A 19,299-nucleotide genomic window follows, 5' to 3' on the forward strand; every position below is an offset into this window, starting at 1 on the left:
TGAATTCAGACCTCTTTGATCGTCTATAATTATCGTAGATACCGACGAGTGTCTACTATAAGTTGGTTTATGAAGGCATTTGGTTTAGGAATGCTGTTCTCTTGTTCATTATTCCAATAATTATAAAAACAAACTGATTTAGGTATTTTCGAAATAACACAATATAATTCCAACTGTTATAGATAGACAGAAACTAAACAGATTTATAACATGGATAAAATGCCTACTATAGAAGTTTCAAGTGAACCCAGTCCGATAAATCGCGTGGTGAATAAGCAAATAACTGTACTTATCGGCTTATTTCCAATTCGCAAAAATTTGTTGAAACCGTATAAGACTAGTTATTCTGTTGCGTTTCATAATTTTCGAGATGTTTGAATATTCACATGCTCATAATTCTCTAAATTTAAAAATATTGAACTTATTTGTTTATGCACTGGCCGGGGAATTACATTTTAAGGCTATGGGTACATAATTCGCAAATATTTTACGTGTATCCCTACTTTTTCTGTCTTTACACGGCAAATTACGTGTAGTAAAATTCACACTGGTATGGATATGTAAACATTACTAGAATGTCATTCTACTTGAAAATGTCATCATTAATTTAAAGAGATGGCTTTTGAATGTTCTTGGATAACTGTTATTTTTATAATTGCAAATTATTAATTCAGTTAATAAATGTGATCATTTTTTCACTAACTATGTATTCAGTGATTGTAATAATTTATTTGTACAACAAAAACTATTACTCAATCGAGAAAAGAGGAAAAGTGTTAAAGTGATTTTTTAATAATATATTGTTCTTATGGAACACTTACAGTTTTGAACATCTTTAACAACAAAATACTTGGATTACAGTATTATCCTGATGTATTCTCTGCTTGGATCTTCCACAAATAATACACAATAAATAACTTTTTATTAAATTCACGTCTTAAATCAATTATTTATCAAATACACTATATATCAATAATATTTAATCAATAACTCAAAATATTCCCGATGCAATGTCAAATATTTAAAATTGTCACTGATTGTCACTGTCTGACTGACAATATAATATGCTGACAATATTATATTCGGCTGAGTGCGTTGTAAGACAAAGATAGATTTGGAAAATATTACCACGGCATTGTGTTCATTTTTTTCGAATCCTGAAAAAACCAATAAATATTTTTGAAAAATTTAAACGCAGAATGAAAGACTAAATTATTACCGAGGGCCGAAAGTCCCTTAGAATAAATAAAAAGTTTATTTTGAATGAGATATTTGAAATTAAAAATCACACTAAATTTTCTCTTAGTTTTTTACCCCTGTAACTTATTAAAATAAACATTATAGAAGTTCTCAGGGACTTTCGGCCCTCGCTAATAACGTAATCTTTCATTCTGCGTTTAAATTTTTCAAAAATACTTGTTAGTTTTCTCAGGATTCGAAAAAAATGAATCCCCATTTGAATAGCATTGCACCCGAAAATACGTACCGATCCTCTTAACGTTAAGTACATAATATCGAAGTTTTGATAATTTGTTGACTTATATGCTTATTCACAGGGGCCAGAGAAATATAATTAAACAAATACTTATAGTAAAGAATAAAAACAAATCTGAAGTGTCAATACCGGAACTGTCAAATAAATGTTACCAATTTTAGCCAAAATGTCACCTTTGTTCGATCGCAGTTAGAGTGTAATCCGAACAAGTGTGCTTTATAAAAAGGCTTTATATTCCACTTATACAAATTAAATGAAACAAGTTAGAGTATGTTTCTTTAAATATATACTAATAAAAATCTTCCAATATTATTTCTACGCGTATATAATAAAATATGTCTAGTGGCTGTAATTCCAGTGTATTCAGCTAAACGATTCTAAAAAGAAACACACCCACGACTTAAATATTTCGTGTTGGTATCTGTTCCATGACATCTCGTAACGCGACAGTTCGTAACCGGACAGTTGGTAACGGACAATTCGTAACAGCGACAGTTCGTAACGGCGACACTTCGTAACGGTGACAGTTCGTAACTATACAAATTCGTAACGGACAATTCGTAACCTCCAAATTGAATTATTCTGTTTATTGTTGTTAACGTGGAAACTAACTGTCATTACAGTTATAAATGAAATTATGTTTATCAATTTAACGAATCAGTATCAGGATAAACATTTTTAAGGCATTTCATATTTCGTGTTTCAGAATATAATAAAAGTAGTTAAACCAAGTATTAAAGTATTACAAGCCATCCCTCTTATCAACTATAACCGTTGATTGAATGCCCCAAAGCTATTACCAATCACAAGGTTTATTATAATAACAGGTAATTATAATCTTTCCTTTACAAAATGTTTATTTAAAAAGTTTGGAATGTCTAAAGACGGTTGTCAGATTAAAGATTTCAGGAATTAAGTGCTTCATTGTTCCTTTGTCTAGGTATATGCAAATTTAAGGAACAATAAAAGTGATAAAATTTTAAAAATAATGTTAAAAGTTTCTATGTACTTATTTAAATATATTTGTTTATGTTTAAAGACTTTTAAATATTCTGAAACACATATAAAATGTTTTAAACATGTTTATCCATACTGATTCGTTAAATTGATAAACATAATTTCAATTATAACTGTAATAACAGTTAGTTTCCACGTTAACAAAAATAAACATAATAATTCAATTTGGACGTTACGAATTGTCCGTTACGAATTTGTATAGTTACGAACTGTCGCAGTTACGAAGTGTCGCCGTTACGAACTGTCGCTGTTACGAATTGTCCGGTTACGAACTGTCGCGGTACGAGGTGTCTGGTCACGGTTGGTATCATGTGTCGTCACGTGCTATGACCCGAATGACGTGCAACGGTATCTATATTGTACGGACTGTATGTTAATATAAACGTCTATGGAGAAGACCCCATTGACCATACTTTATTTTATCTTTTAGTTTCGATTACGGCCAAAAATTTTGGATGGCTAAGTATAAAGTGTTTTCGTGCCAGTGTGGATCTGATGAATGCAGGTATTCTAATGAAGCTATTAAACGTCTGATTGACGACATTAACTTAAAGGACGACGACAGTTTGTCTAGTTAATAAATCATTCCAGTATACTAGGTGGTTCATATGTTTTTACAAATTGGAAACAGGGCCTTACAAATTTTAAACAACCAAGCTTAAGTTGGGTGCCGTATTTCCATCATTTCCTTAATTGGTTTGGTACCTCTGAATACGTTAAAATGACAGAACTAACTGTTCTGAGGTAAAAACCACTACTGTTGACATTTAATTTTATCTTGTCATCTGTATCTGTGTCATCAAATATTATTGACTGTAATACATCCAACTCCCACAGAAATCTGGAAGCACATTGCCACTAGCGCCACTGTCGGCTTGAGTTGACTACGTTTTGACAACGTAAAATTTGACGTAAACATTCAAATTTAATTTTATAAATTTTTAAATAACGAGCTAATTTTGCTAAATTAAATTAAAATAAAAATAGTTCAAACACTTATACAAAAACAATAATAAAGCAATTTTATTAATGTAAGGTTAGATTGCTCTGGTTATCCTACTCATACCGCTAGATGGCGCTATTTTTTTGCTTCCTCAAAATTAATGGGAAATATCAAGAGTTGTATGTATTACAGTCAATAGTATTTGGTGTCATTTACTTCACTTAATTTTGTGTACATGGTACATGTGTTGTTCATGTATTGTCTATATTTTCTCTGGTTATATTTTTTATTGTTATTTTGCATAAGCAATAGATCCGTCTTTGTAATTTTGTTTATTGGATATATTCCTTAAAATGCCAAATTGGGACGTACAGCTGGTTGTTAAAAAAACTGATACGACTCTTAGTAAGATTTGATCATTTTGAGTAGTGTATGATAGGTCTGACATTATATTATATTTATTATGACAGACAAATTATAAAATAAACAAACAAACAGCCATTTTTTGAGGTTGAACCAACGAACTGTCAACACTGATGGAATGGCCCCGTCGCGTTCAAACAGTGAAGCGATATTGGCGCCAACATACAAGAGAGAGGTCCTAGAGAGACAGAGAATTTTTCAGGTAAAATTTGCTACAACTACAACCAGAGTTGCCAGATGTGATTTTATAAATCCCCCACTTAGAAACTGAAATTCCCTCAAATCACTCAAGTTTAACTTTTTGCCGCATTTTAATAAATTAGTAGTCAAATGTAGAGAACAGTAAACAAAAATTATACTACTTATCAACAGAGAGCCCTGGAAATAATTCATATGTCCTATCTTCTTCGATTATATGAGAGTATAATATACATTTCTATGACCCCTTAAAATCATTCATAATTTTCACCCCAAAAAATCTCCCAACCATTTCTGCTTAGAGAAGTTCCCCTATACGCTTTCAAATTACCCCAAAATTGTGGGAAAATACCCCAATCTGGCAACCCTGACGTACCTGACTAACACTTTCAATTTGTTTGTTTACGAAAGATGGCGATGATCTTCCCTCCTTTACCTGATTATCTTCTATCTCATCCTGGGCCACTTAAATTCACTTCATGGCGATTCCATCAGTTTTGACAGTTCGTTGGGTTGAAAGAATAAGTTATCTGACAAATTTTAAGATTTGGCAGTGACAGTGACAGCATGTAAATAATAAGTAGTCATCCTTCAAAATACACTGCTCAATTTTCTACAAAATACGCTTTAAGAGTCGTATCAGTTTTTTTTTTGGAACCAGCTGTAAGTTTACTTTTGTAAAATAAATATACCAAGCATTGTAGAAATAAATAATTTTCAAGTGCCTACACCTTCCAAAAGCAGTAAGAATTTTAATATTCGTTCTAATAATAACGTTATTACGCAAATGTTGGTTTTCAAAATAACTCTATAATTATTAATCTATAGAAATAACATAAAAAAACAGAAAACTAATTTTAAGCAAAGGCTTAAACCAACTCCCGCGCGAGCTTAAAATAATTTGATTTAAGCCTACGCTTAAGCCTCAAATTGAAGTGGAAATACAGGCAACTAAGCTTAAGCGCAGGCTTAAAGTAAGCTTTGGCTTAAGTGCGGTTGGAAATACCGGCCCTTAGTGGTATTATACAGATTTTGTGGGTCCAGACATTGAATGATCACCGTACAATTATCTATAAGAGTATTATTACCTACTTTATTTATCTCATTATTTGGTATTTTCGATAAAAGAATTAAATTTGTTCGAATATATGAACTACTTCGTGCCCAAAGCAATATATTTACCCAATTGTTCGTCTCAAATCAAATTTGAAAACAAAATGTGTTCTATAGTTCTTAAGGTGACTAAGTTATTTATTTATATGGTGCTGTTGCTTTATGTAAAAGTGGAGTTACAAATAAAATGTTATTATTTCTTGTTTTTTACTTTTACAATTATTGCCTGGAAGACTTCCATACACAGTATCAGTGAATATATAGTCTGTAATATCAAGTATTGTTGACAACTCACGAATTACAGGATATTTGACAGGTGACATTTGACACAAAATGTGATTATGACGTAATAATGTCATAATATTGACTACTTATGACGTAATAATGTCATAATATTCAGCCGTGTGATGAATTACCGAAGTTATTTTTAACGTTTGCGTTAAAGTTAACATAACTATAATATATAACTATCTCCATAACTATAAAACGTAAATTTGGTGTGATGGATCATCCACCGTTATGAGATGAGTTATTTCTTAAGACAGTTTTACGTTATGCTATTTTCATGCTAGGCAAGAGCCATCCAAGACAGATCACGCTACTGTGCATGCCCACGCGCTATTTCCATGCAATTCCTGTGCTAGACGAAAACATGTTCTATTTTTCATGCTATTTTGATGCAAGTCCTGTCAAAATTCATGTTGCCAATATGACAAAATTTATAGTTTAGAAAAAAACTTAATCTTATTGTGTAAGTTTAAATGGTATTTATTGGATGTAATAATTTGTGATATATATTTGAATATATTTAATTATGGACTGAAATTTCCAAGTGAAATATCTAAAGTTAATATTTTGATATATTTCTTCTGTTGGCAACAATGAAAGTGGTCTCCAAAATTGCACAGAAATAGCTCTGATGTAAAAAGGTCAGGCTAGGCAAGAAATATGCCATGCAAGACGGACTTGCATAGCCTAGATGTAAAGCTGCTTTTAGACGTTATAGACGGAAGAAAATATTAAGTTGACTAAAAAGAGAACCTTAAGAGAAAGTAGAATCAGTACAAGTTTGAGCGAGAAAGAGAATCACGAGAAGTTGGTATACCTACCCACCACGGCGGTATGACCGAACAGCTGTTCGATATTCGGTGGTAAATCGTAAAAGTAGATAGAAAGAACAAAGAACAGTACTTAAAACCCTTGGATGTATAAATAAAAATTTCTACTTGTATCTCTCGATTTGATTTTTGTATAATTTTTAAAATTGCATTACCCTTTTATTTTTAAATTATTAGCTTTCATTTTTATTATTGTTTTAATTTTATTATCTACGTGTTTTTAATTGTTATCTTAGGTCTATATTTTTGATAATTTTGTGCTGCTTTATATTCGATATTAAATTTGATTTATTAAATTAATAAAATGCCGCACAAGGTCCTGGGACAATCTGAAGCTACATTAAATATTCACTAGATTTCTATCTAAAAACAAATCAAAACATAAACCTAACCTTACAATCCTTAACATAACTACAGAGTTACCTCATAACTTGAGGTTTAACGTCGCGTTATAAAGTGACAGTTGATATATCAGATAACGCAAGAACTGTCAAGAAATAACGCAAGTAGTTAAGTTAATTAAGTTAAATATGATACATCACACCAATTCGAGGATTATAACTTAACTACAGTATAACTTTACGTTAAAGATAACTTCGGTCATCCATCACAGGGCTGATTGACTACTCTACATTACAAAGTGTAGATATTCCAACTTTATGTTTATTTCTTGATAAAACAACTAAGGAAGATTAGATTAAAACCAAACATCAATTAACTTGTACCAGTGTATTTAATTATTGTAACAACCTGTTCAATAAATATTTACAATCTCTTATATATACATAAAAAACATAATTTCAGAAGCATGATATAATAAAAGAATAAATATGTTTACTTAGTACCGTCACTAGACCTGTTTCCTTGAGATTCCTTCTCTCCCTCACACTTTTTGCCGCTGTTGCCGTTTCCGCTGTCCAGAGACGTTGCCAACTCTGACGGTTCCGTAAGCGGCATAGCGCAAGCGAAATTTCTGCAGACGTACGCCGCTGGCTTTCCGCCGATAGGGCGCATGTGCGAAAGGTACTCGTGCCGGCGGTATAGCAAACCGGCGGCGCCTGTGGGACCGTCGGCCACGGCTAGAATTCTGCCGGGGATGAAGCGCGAACGGAGGACATCTAGTAGAGCTTGGGTGTTTGTGTCTTCTTTAGCACCGGCAATGAAGACCTGCAAGAGAGTTAGGGAGTAATTTAAAATGAACAAAATAAATCAAAAGATACATATGCCACTGAATAGAACCAGAAAGATCAAAATATTCTGATATTTTATCTTTATGTTCGTATTCTAACAATTTTTCTAAAGGGTAAAATATCGGATGTTTTGACGACTACTTTTGACAACCAAAAAATTTTGTTCAGTTTTATCAATTTCAAATTACTGTATTTTAGCGAAAACTGCATCAAAGTCAATTTAGTAAATCTCAAAATTTTCGTGTTATATTGTATTAGTCCTCAAACAACTTCACTGTTCAAATTTTAATACATACAAAGAGTTTACAATGTGCAATGCTATGTTAATATTAAATAATATCATGTAACTAGTAAATATCGATTTTTATTATCGCGAAATACACTCCTGGCCAAAAAAATCGGGACACCTTAAAAATGGGTCATTTTTAATTTTTCGAATCTCCTAAACCTGTTGTCCGATTTTAGTGATTTTTTTAATATATTTAGCTTTATTCTCTAAGAATATCGATGTAGTAATAGTGTTGCTGAACAGGTAAATGTCATTGTATACCGGGCAGTGGCGGATCCAGGGGGGGGCGATGGGGGCGATCGGCCCCCCCTCTCAACCCAAGTGATTTATTTTTTTTTAATTATAATACAGTAAAACCTGTGTTACCGGCCACCCGCCAAAATCGGCCACCTATGTACTAACGGCCAGTTTAAAAAATCCCCAAACCAATTATAAGTAGACTACAAAAACTGGCAATACCGGCCACCTTTCTATATCGGCCAATGGTTCTTTCATTTTTAGTTGCCGTTACTGACAGGTTTTACTACAGTATAACCTGTGTTACTGGCCACCTGCCAAAATCGGCCACCTGTACTAACGGCCAGTTTAAAAAATCCCCAAACCAATTATAAGTAGACTACAAAAACTGGCAATACCGGCCACCTTTCTATATCGGCCAATGTTTTTTTCATTTTTAGTGGCCGTTACTGACAGATTTTACTGTATAAAGATTACAAAAACATTCATTGATTTTTCAAATGGATAATTATACATGTTTTAAAATTACAATATTATATGAATTACATATAAATATATTTTATTAGTATGAGACTTGTCTAAAACGGGCCAGTGACGCCAGTGTATTCGGAAATGAGTAATTTATAATTCTTAGGTATACATTAAGAATTAAAAATGATTACAATAAGCATATTTAAACAAATATGTATGTATATACTGTGAACGCATACCTAAGCATGTCCACCCTCGTATAATTATAAAATCGGTTGCAGATAACGGATTCTTCGAAAATCTCTCGAAAATAGCGCGCCCAGCAAAACTATATTAATTTGCCGAAAATATAAATGTATTATGTTCAAACGATTGCTGACCAGGAAAAAAGAACACCCTTTGCTTATTAATTATTAGTCATTTCATTAGTGTATTTTGTCTATCGATGCAAGTAACATCTCTAATACTGATTCGTACAGATCTTAGTTTGTAAATTGTTAGAGTGATTAATATTATTTTGAGTTTATTCTTCTTTTTTATATTAATAGTTTGTGATTTACGAAGAGTTATAAAATGTCAAATAAACGAAAAGAAGCTTCTACCGAGAACTTGAAAAGTAAAAAATTGAAATGTCGCAATATAGCTGATTATTTTTTTAAAAATCAACGTAATTTGGGTGATAGTGATAATATTAATAGTAATGAAGATAATAAATATGTACAAGGTACATCTTATCAGATAGATCATACTATGAGACCTACTGATCTTGGATCAAATTTAAGTTCTGAGAGCATTCAAAACAAGTCATGCGATGTTTCAGTGCGTCCGATACAAATCAACGATGATGCAGTAAATACCAATTCTACTTTCGAGAGTTTTATGGAAAAAGGTACCTATGTCTTATATGCATGAAATGTATGTCTTGTATATTATATAAGTTTATTCTATATCACGTTTGATAGACGTGAGTATTTATGCACGAGTACGATAGATAGTCATTTATGTCGCGGGATGCAATCATCCACATATAAAATTATGGTAATTAATTAAATTTTAAACTTCATATGGGAAAGTACATCATGTGACACCTCATTTAAAAGCTTTTGAGATAGTGATTACAAAAATGTATAGGTAATACTTGTGCAAAATCTCGGTCCAATGCTTTTTAAATGCATTCATTTTTTTATAATCCTGAGAAAACTAATAAGTATTTTTAAAAAATTTAAACACAAAATGCAAGATTACATTATTACCGAGGGACGAAAGTCCCTGAAAACTTCTATAATGTTTATTTGAATAAGTTACAGGGGTGAAAAAGAAGAGAAAATTGAGTATGATTTTTAATTTCAAATACCTATATCATTCACAAGAAACCTTTTGTTTATTCTAATGGACTTTCGGCCCTCGGTAATAATGTAATATGTATTTTATTCTGCGTTTAAATTTTTCAAAAATTCTCATATTATTAGCTTTCTCAGGATTCGAAAAAAATGAATGTGTTTAAAAAGTATTTGACCAAAATTTTGCGCATGTAGGTATTATCCATTTTTGTAATCAGTATTTCAAACGCTTTTAAATGAGGTGTCACATGACATGATGTACTTTCCCATTACGAAATAACATTAAAACTATTTCGACATGAATTTGTTTGCATTGAAAAAAGTAAAGTAGTTATTTTGATTTTTTGAAAATTACATTCGTTTAATTCATTATTACATTTCCGGAACTACTGTAAGTTGTTAACTTATAAAGTCTCATTTTGTAGGTTTTTTAAATTTTAATGTTAATTCACTACATATTATATTTATTTTTCTTTCATCAACTTTATGTATTATGTATATGGTGTCCCAACCCAAAATTAGCGGAACCGTTGAACATTTCGCGAAATGAACATCGAATCGAAAAAATGAAATATATGTGTTCAATAATTTTTAAAAATCTATCAAATGATACCAAACACGACCCCCCACTCGACCCCCTGAAAGTGGGATGGGGGTAACTTTAAAATATTAAATGGAGATCCTCAGTTTTAATTGCAGATTTGGATTCCTTACGTAAAAGTAAGCAACTTTTATTCGAGACATTTTTCGAATTCTGGATAGATGGCGCTATAATCGGAAAACCATTAATCGTGATACCATAGGTAATTTATAGAAATGGTTTAATATATCTAAAAACACTCTCAAATGAAAAATCAAAAAACACAAGTTTAATATTTTCCAAAATCCTGTCGAATACCACCAAACACGACAGGATGTCATTTGGTAGGTTTTTGAAAAATATTAAACACGTGATGTTTAGTTTTTCATCTGGAAGTGTATTGATCAAGAAAAACTATTTCTATATTATTATATTTCTATATGCTATATATTATAGCGCCATATATCCAGAATTTGAAGAAATGTCTCGAATAAAAGTTGCTCACTTTTACGTAAGAAGTTCAAATCTGCAATAAAAACTGGGGGTTTCCATTTACGATTTTAAATTGAGCCCCTACCCCACCTCCAGGGGATGGAGTAGGGGGTCGTATTTGGTGTCATTATTTTCCATTCTTTCCTCCTTGCTGCTTTATTTTTCCAATTTGTAATTTTAAGTTCTTCTGTCTCTTTAAACATCTTTCTTCCATCTGGTTTTCGGTCTACCTTTCTCCTTCTTTCCTGCTATGCTATAACTCCCGTTAAAATTCTTTTGGGAAGCCTCGTGTTTGGCATCTTTTGGATATGTCCCAAGCTACCAAGCATCTCAGTTTTTGTGATTTTATGATCCCTGCTATATTCGGTTCTCCATAAATCGTCTCCAGTTCTACATCTAGTCTTTTTATCCACATTCAATTCCATACCTTTACTTTAAATATTTTCCTGAGGACTTTTCTTTTCCACAGTTTCAGTAGGGCTTGTTCGGATTTGTTCATCGTCCATGTTTCACTGGCATATAATACTATACGTTTTATCACTGTCTTATATATTCTTATCTTAACCCTTCTAGATATGTTCTTACTTCTTAATAAGTTGTTTAGAGCAAAGATACAACCAGTCGTAATTCTTACTTGGATTTGTTCGTTCGTATTTGGTATCCTAGTGAATATTGCTCCTAGATCTTGGAATCTTTCTACTTCTTCGTATTTACATATTTTTTCTTCTGTGCTTATCGTCAGCTATTGTCCTTGTATCTTTTCTCGTTTTGTCCATTCCGTATATTTTCTTGGTTTATGCATATCCTTTTATTTTTCGCTATCACCTCTAGGTTTTTTAGTATTTCTTTTATTTCTTGTTTACTTCTGGCTATCAGTACTATGTCATCAACGAATGCCAAGCATTGGTGTTTTCGTTAATATACAAGTTGTGTCCTGTTAACTTCAACTTCGACTTCTCTAATGACAATTTCAAGAAGGATACTGAACAACAATGACGACAGTGGGTATTCTTGTCGCAGCCCTTCACTGACCTTAAACTTATCTGTTTCCTTTTTCCTTTCCATCTATTTTAATCCTATTCTCTGTTTCTCTGAGTGTCACTTTTATCATTTGTACTAATTTTTCACTAATTCTAATTTCACATATTGCCTTGTATATTTTTTTTCGTTTTACCCTGTCCCAAGCTTGTTTCAAGTCGGTGAATAGGGCCACTGTACATTCTCCGTATTCGTAGCTTTTCGCTTGTATTTCACGTAGCAGGAAAATTTGATCCACTGTGCTGCGTCCTCTTCTGAATCCACATTGATATTTTCCTATGTCATTATCTATCTTTTGTGTTATCTTGTCTTTTATATGTACTGCAAGTATTTTATACGCAACGTTTAGTAGCGCTATTCCCCTGTAATTATGGCATAAACTTTTTTCATTTTAATTTAGAAAGTCTCATTTTGTTTTTTTGAAACCCTTCAATCATATGTGTAAATATTTTATGTTTAAGCGAAAATATATCAAAAAATATCGATTTATCGTTTTTTTTTTTTGACAAATGTGTATATAAACATATCTCCGAAGTTTGATGATAAATTTTAAACAAAATCTTATTTGGTTTGTTTTTTGGAGTTGTTGGTGTATACCTTGAAAAATTTGGGTGTACCTCCCAAATTTTTTTATATCGAAAAATATTACAATTTTATGTTTTTAGATTCTTTTTTTTTTTTGTTGATAATTTCACATGTCATTTTTTGTTAGTGCATCAACTACAAGAATTTTTAAAAATAAGACTTTTTACGTTAATTGTTTACGTTATGCTTCACAAATAAACAAAAAAGTTTTAAATTTTTTGCCGATTCCGACTACTTTTCATGTTTGTACATCATATGTTTTATACATATATTTTAATAAACATGGCGATATATTTTATTGTTTGAAAAGTGTAAGACTAAAAAGTAAAAAATAAAAAAATATGAAAAAAAAATTTTTAAGAAACGCTTTTCTTTAGTTACGAGTGGCCAAAATTAAAAGTATTATAAAAAAAAATTAACTAAAAACCAAGAAATAAAAAAAATTGAATAAATCTAACACATTCGTTAAAGAAAAGCGTGGTGCGAAAACCGTTTATTCGATGAAGACGCGCCATGCTTTTCTTTGACGAATGTGTAAGATTTTTTGAATTTTTTTTTATTTTTTGGGTTTTAGTTGATTTTTTTATAATACTTTTAATTTTGGTCACTCGTAACTAAAGAAAAGCGTTTCTTAAATTTTTTTTTTTCATATTTTTTTATTCAATTTTTTATTCATTATCAATATGTTATTACAAATTAAGTACTTATATAAAATGAAATGATTTCATTTTTGTATGAAAAATTAAAAATTTTTAAATATACTTTTGTATTATCTACATTTTTACGCCTACATGATTATTTTTATTATTATCCAGATTTAGCCATACTGTTCACACTCTCTCTAAGAGGAAAATTTACTCATCCCGATACCTGCGGTAACAAAAAGATCGAGCTCTGGTGTGACTTTTTCCGTGTTATCGAGACCTAGGTGACGTGGTATGCTGGCTGGAGTATCTCCCAACAATTTTCATACACATCTGGCACTCGAGAGTAATATGTACAGCTTTCTGCATGGTCTTATAAAGATATTCATTTAGAGACTCAGGTTTTTTATGTTTTCGAGGAGGTTCTTCGGAATGAGTCCAGTAGTAGACATAATAATCGATATTGTTAGGGTATTTTGCATTCTTCATTGTCTTCGTATTCTTAAAGCCAAATTATTATTATTATTATTATTGTTATTACAGTAAAACTTGTCAGTAACGGCCACTAAAAATGAAAGAACCATTGGCCGATATAGAAAGGTGGCCGGTATTTCCAGTTTTTGTAGTCTACCTATAATTGGTTTGGTGAATTTTTAAACTGGCCGTTAGTACAGGTGGCCGATTTTGGCAGGTGGCCGGTAACACAGGTTTTACTGTATATAGAAATTTAGCCAATCGGCCCCCCCTCTTAATGATGCTGGATCCGCCGCTGATACCGGGTGTAACAATAATACTGTGTTTTTTTCCTGAAAGTTCGTAACACCCTGTGAAATATTCTAGCATTTAAAAAATATTGAAATTAAAACTCAATTGTAGGCCTTTGCATTTCTTAACATTCTGCTTTTTGACACATTCACTTATGTTGGATAATGAAAAAATTAGGTACTTTGACAACTAGCCATGTTCTTCATCAATACAGGGTGTTTCTAAATAAGCGCGACAAACTTTAAGGGGTAATTCTGCATGAAAAAATAATGACCGTTTGATTTAAAAGGCAGTTATTGCGCATTTTTTGACATACAATTATGTATTTTATATTCACCATTGGCGTGCATACGGGTCATATTACCTGTATGCACGCCAATGGTGAATATAAAATTTTTAGTTGTATAAAAAAATGTGAAATAACTACCTCTTAAAACCCACCAAATTTCATTTGCATATGTCAACCGGTTTTAGAGCAATAAATAAATCGTTAGTGTGTAAGAAAAAATTCAACATCCTGTACCTCGAAACGAAGCATTTGCAGACATATGTTTATAAATCAAACGGTCATTATTTTTTCATGCAGAATTAGCTCTTAAAGTTTGTCGCACTTATTTAGAAACACCCTGTATTGATGAAGAACATGGCTAGTTGTCGAAGTACCTAACTTTTTCATTATCCAACATAAGTGAATGAGTAGTCAAAAAGCAGAATGTTAAGAAATGCTAAGGCTAGAATTGTGGTTTAATTTCAATATTTTTTAAATCCTAGAATATTCCACAGGGTGTTACAAACTTTCAGGAAAAAAACACAGTATTATTAGTATCGTTCGCGGTAACGATCCCGTACTTGTCCAGGACTACTTCGCATGCGCACTTTAAAAAAGAGCGTTCTCTTTTTTAAAGTGCACATGCGAAGTAATCCTGGACAAGTACGGGATCGTTACCGCGAACGATACTATTGTTACACTCGGTATACAATGACATTTACCTGTTCAGCAACACTATTACTACATCGATATTCTTAGAGAATAAAGCTATAACATATTAAAAAAATCACTAAAATCGGACAACAGGTTTAGGAGATTCGAAAAATCAAAAATGACCCATTTTTAAGGTGTCCCGATTTTTTTGGCCAGGAGTGTATGTATATCCAAAAGCCAAATCAGCGTTTTCCTAAAAAAAAAATTTAATGATCACATATGATTCACGGACGTGCAATAGAAATAATGGGTGAAAAAGGGCTGATATTAGAGTGCAATTACAGGATGTGTTAGAAATAATTGGAGAAAACGTGCTAAACCTAGCTGTAAAATGAGGTACTTTAAATCTTTTTATGGTGACCAAAAGCAAAGTTATAAGAAAAAATGTCTGATATAGTCAATAATTTATTATTTTTTAATAAATTTGGAATATCTTGGATCTTGGTTTCTAATATACTGATTATTTTTTAATACTAAATTTGGAATATCTTGGGTTCTAATTGAGACCGATTTTAATTTTTCAAAGTTTGTTTAGTTTGTTTCTTTTTTAAGGTTTGAAAAAATTGGCCAAGCTGATTATAATCTTTTAAACAATTAAATTGTTAATAAAAAATTCCTGCCCAGAAATTCTGATTATCATGTTAAAGATTTATCTGCCATATATTTAATCTGCCACAAATCCCCCCTTTTCCCCTAGACTACTTACCTGGGTGGGGGAATTGTGGTAAAACAACAAGGCTGAAGTCATTTCTGGCAATGCTATCGGGACTTTCTCCAACATATCACTGAATCCCTTTAGTATCTTCTCTGCTTTTTGATGGAAGTCTTTTCTGTGTAAATATATAGACAATCTAAGAAGGTTGTGTACAGAAACAGAGTTTCCTGAAGGTTCAGCTCCATCTTGCACTTCTTTACCACGCACCAAGATACTAGTATCGTCATAAGCACTGGTAAAGTAGCCACTGTTTTCGCTATCCCAGAATTTGTTGTCCTGGGTTTCTTGTAAAGTCTCTGCCCATTGTAGCCATTCAGTGTCCAAAGATGCTTCATATAAATCTAATAAACCTCTAATGAGGAAAGCATAGTCATCTATAAAGCCAGCAATAGGCATGTTGCCCAAAGTAATACCTCCAGACTCATCTTTATAGCAACACCTTAAAAGATTTTTTTCTTTTTCATTGTAAAGATGTTGTTTTATGAAACTGGTTGCTTTTATGGCTCTATCTATGTATGTCTGGTCTTTTAAAGCAAAACCAGCTCTAGCATAGCCAGAAATCATCAACCCGTTCCAAGAAGTCAAGATTTTAGTATCTACATGTGGTTTAGGTCTCTTTTGTCTTTCTGCATACAAAATTTCATGACATTTTTCTAAAATTTCCTTAACTTTTTCCACAGTTGTTCCAAATTTGTTAGCTGTGCTCTCATAAGATCCAAAACAAGCTAATACATTCTTTTTTGTTAGTTCTCCATGAGGATCTTGTGAAGGCTTAACATTTCCTTCTTTTTTAACATTGTAATGGTATTCTATCAGTTCAGCGTGTGATATATTGTCAGTTTTTTCATCCAATAGGTTAAATATCTCATCATATTCCCATACACAAAAAGCTCCTTCTTGTTTATGTGCAGCACCTATAATAAAAAACAAGCTGAGAATATGAGCAGTATACATTAAGTCGAAAATTCGATTTTTCGACTTTCAGGATACCGAACTGACAATATGATATTCGTAATATACGTAAGAAACACATTGAATTGATATATTATATACCTTAAGTCAAAAATTCGATTTTTCAACTTTGAGGTTGGTTATCTTGAAGATGGTTTGAGATACCAAAATGCAGTTTTTATATTTGGATTCAGGTGACATAACTACATGTGGATCCATCAGTAGATCAGCTCCAAGTATTGCTGACGTGGTGACGCACAAACAAAAGAATGAAAAGACTTTGCCAATTTATAAACAAAACACAAAGTTTTAGTTGAAAATATTTCAGTGACTCTTTTATATAATTTCAAGACCATTACCTTCATATGGATAAGAATCTGCATCTTCAGCTCCGTAGAAACCCCCAAGTGGATGGCTCAAGTCTCTGGAGACATATGTGAGAATATCTTTAACAACATCAGCATAAAATTCGTCTTTTGTAAGAAGATAGGCATCACAGTAAGAAACAACCAATTGGGCTTGATCGTAAAGCATTTTCTCAAAGTGTGGCACATGCCATTTCGCATCAACTGAGTACCTTGCAAAACCTTTGTTCACGTGATCATGAATCCCACCATAGGCCATCTTTTTTAATGTGTGTAGACACATTTCTAAGCAGGCATATCCTTGTTCACTTTGTTTGTTTCTAGAGTACATGTGAAACAAGAAGTTAAAGTTGGTTGGTTGTGGAAATTTGGGAGCTGTGCTAAATCCACCATAATCGGATTCATAATTTCTGGTTAACTGCAAGACGCAAGTTTTCCAAGCATCTTCTCCAGGTACGTTTTGACCACCCTCTGTTTCTTTGACCTCCATTTTTCTTAATATACCTATTATTTTCTTCCCGGCAGCTTCCATCTTTGATCTATTGCTATTCCACTGCTTTGCAAGATCCTTTAAGACACTCTTGAAGCCTGGTCTTCCATACATATCTTCAGGAGGGAAATACGTGCCTCCTGCTATAGGTTCTAAATTTGGAGAGAGGAAGACGGACATTGGCCAACCACCGCTACCAGCAGTAGCTTGTATAAAAGCCATATACAACCGATCTACATCAGGTCGCTCTTCTCTGTCAACCTTGATGTTAACAAAATGTTTGTTCATTATTTCGGCTACAGATTCATTCTCGAACGACTCCTTTTCCATCACATGGCACCAATGGCAAGTAGAATAGCCCACCGATAAGAAAATTAACTTGTTTTCTGCCTTTGCCTTGTCGAACGCTTCCTGTCCCCAAGGATACCAATCCACTGGATTTGTGGCATGTTGGAGCAAATAGGGGGATTTTTCTAATGCTAGTCTATTTGTTTTCTTTGCTTCTGCTTGAGTTGACATCTCTCTAAACGAGTGCAAGGGGCAATAGGTATTGGTTACTGATGCAATATTTGGGGTTAACTTGAAATTCACGTTTGAAATGGAGGTGTTAACAACAGCAGGAGCTACAACACTGTTTGACAGACGCAGATCTCCATTGGTTTTCGACAAGCGTCTAAACAAAGTGTTTATTTGAAAATTAGATACCCCACGGGTCATAGGCATAGCACTGACAATTTCAAAATATTTATGTGATTAGATTATTTCTTCTTTCGAAATTTGCCTAATTTTTGTCTACACCGTTAGGGATGTGCGGCCATCGAATTGGATATACACTACACTTATGTAGAACGTGTAGAACAACATAGAAATGATAATTTTCAAAAATCTGGGCCCGGATTACGTACACTCGATACGCAGCGTATCCGCCATGTTTTCCCATAGCGCCTTACGGGAAAACATGGAGGATACGATGCGTATCGAGTGTACGTAATCCCTATGCTGGTTTAATATCGTCACATATGAATACGATTGTTGTTATGTCAACACTGGTTTTTGGAAATCACACTGACAGCCAGACGAGAATAACATACAACATACGGGATGTAGAAAGCGTTGCATAACGCGGGGGGTTCGCAGAGATGGAATATTCCGATGAACAGGGCTGTATTAGGGTTAAATTGAAAATCTATGTATTACACAAAAGAGCTGAAAAAGTTAAATATCTCTTTGAATGATTAGGATATCGGATATTTTTACCTGAAAGGAGTAAAAAATATGAAATTGTATTAATCTTCAAAACAATCAGTGTTAATAGTATTTCCAATTAAAAATTAGTATTGTACCGGGTGTCCACTTATATTTTCCCCCATTTTAACTGCCTATAACTTCTAAACGGCTTAAGATAGAAATATGCTGTTTTCGCTAAAATGTTTTATTTTAGTAAAAGTTTTGTCTGAATGGATCGAATTTTTGAAGTTATACTTCTTTACGCGCGCTATGAGGGTGAATTTTTATATGTTAAAACCTACGATCCCGGCGCATGCGCATTATAACTTTGTTCTGATTGGATGTTCAAATGACATGTCAAAAATTATCCAATATGGCAGCTGTAGCGCAGCTGTGGTTTGGACGGTTGACGGTTTGGTTATGTATGGTTGTTGCGTATGCTTTAAATAGTTTTCATATTATATTTTTGAAGTTATACTTCAAAATGTTTTAATTTATGTATGTATCAGTCCAGAAAAGGTGTGGAAAGAATATATTAGTGTTTTTAAATATATTTTTCTACAAACGTGTTAAAAATGCAATTTTTAGGACTCCATAGGAGCGTTAAAAATGCTACTTTAAGGCACTAGTT

At 32.7% G+C, this 19,299-nt stretch overlaps 2 protein-coding genes across 4 annotated transcripts in view; one reads left to right on the top strand and one right to left on the bottom strand.

Annotated features, from left to right (window-relative positions):
- The window catches only part of LOC114328250 (histone-lysine N-methyltransferase EHMT1), an 88,619-nt gene that overhangs the window by 52,353 nt on the left and 16,967 nt on the right, over positions 1–19,299 (top strand). For 2 of the 3 annotated variants that reach the window (XM_028277047.2, XM_028277048.2), the window contains one exon: positions 2,943–5,388. The exons of the other annotated variant lie outside the window; for it this stretch is intronic. In XM_028277047.2, the coding sequence (XP_028132848.2) occupies positions 2,943–3,090 (148 nt within the window). In that variant the 3' untranslated portion in view covers positions 3,091–5,388. Of the gene's footprint in view, positions 1–2,942; positions 5,389–19,299 lie in introns of those variants that run through there. 3 annotated transcript variants of the gene reach the window in all.
- On the bottom strand, positions 7,022–18,386 carry LOC114328251 (spermatogenesis-associated protein 20). The gene is made up of 3 exons (XM_028277050.2): positions 16,946–18,386; positions 15,627–16,549; positions 7,022–7,474 (listed from the first exon to the last, which is right to left on the bottom strand). Exons 1-3 carry the CDS (start codon positions 18,162–18,164, stop codon positions 7,142–7,144), a joined length of 2,475 nt encoding a protein of 824 aa, XP_028132851.1. The 5' UTR covers positions 18,165–18,386; the 3' UTR covers positions 7,022–7,141.

The sequence above is a fragment of the Diabrotica virgifera genome, chromosome 8, assembly GCF_917563875.1.
Source record: "Diabrotica virgifera virgifera chromosome 8, PGI_DIABVI_V3a".
Lineage (NCBI taxonomy): Eukaryota > Metazoa > Arthropoda > Insecta > Coleoptera > Chrysomelidae > Diabrotica > Diabrotica virgifera.

Excerpts from the sequence above, each read along its gene's own strand:
- LOC114328251 (XM_028277050.2), bottom strand. The coding sequence starts at position 18,164 with ATGCCTATGACCCGTGGGGTATCTAATTTTCAAATAAACACTTTGTTT. Across the intron at positions 16,550-16,945 it reads AGATTCTTATCCATATGAAG|GTGCTGCACATAAACAAGAA; the intron begins GTAATGGTCTTG and ends TTTTTATTATAG. Across the intron at positions 7,475-15,626 it reads ACCACAATTCCCCCACCCAG|GTCTTCATTGCCGGTGCTAA; the intron begins GTAAGTAGTCTA and ends ACTCTCTTGCAG.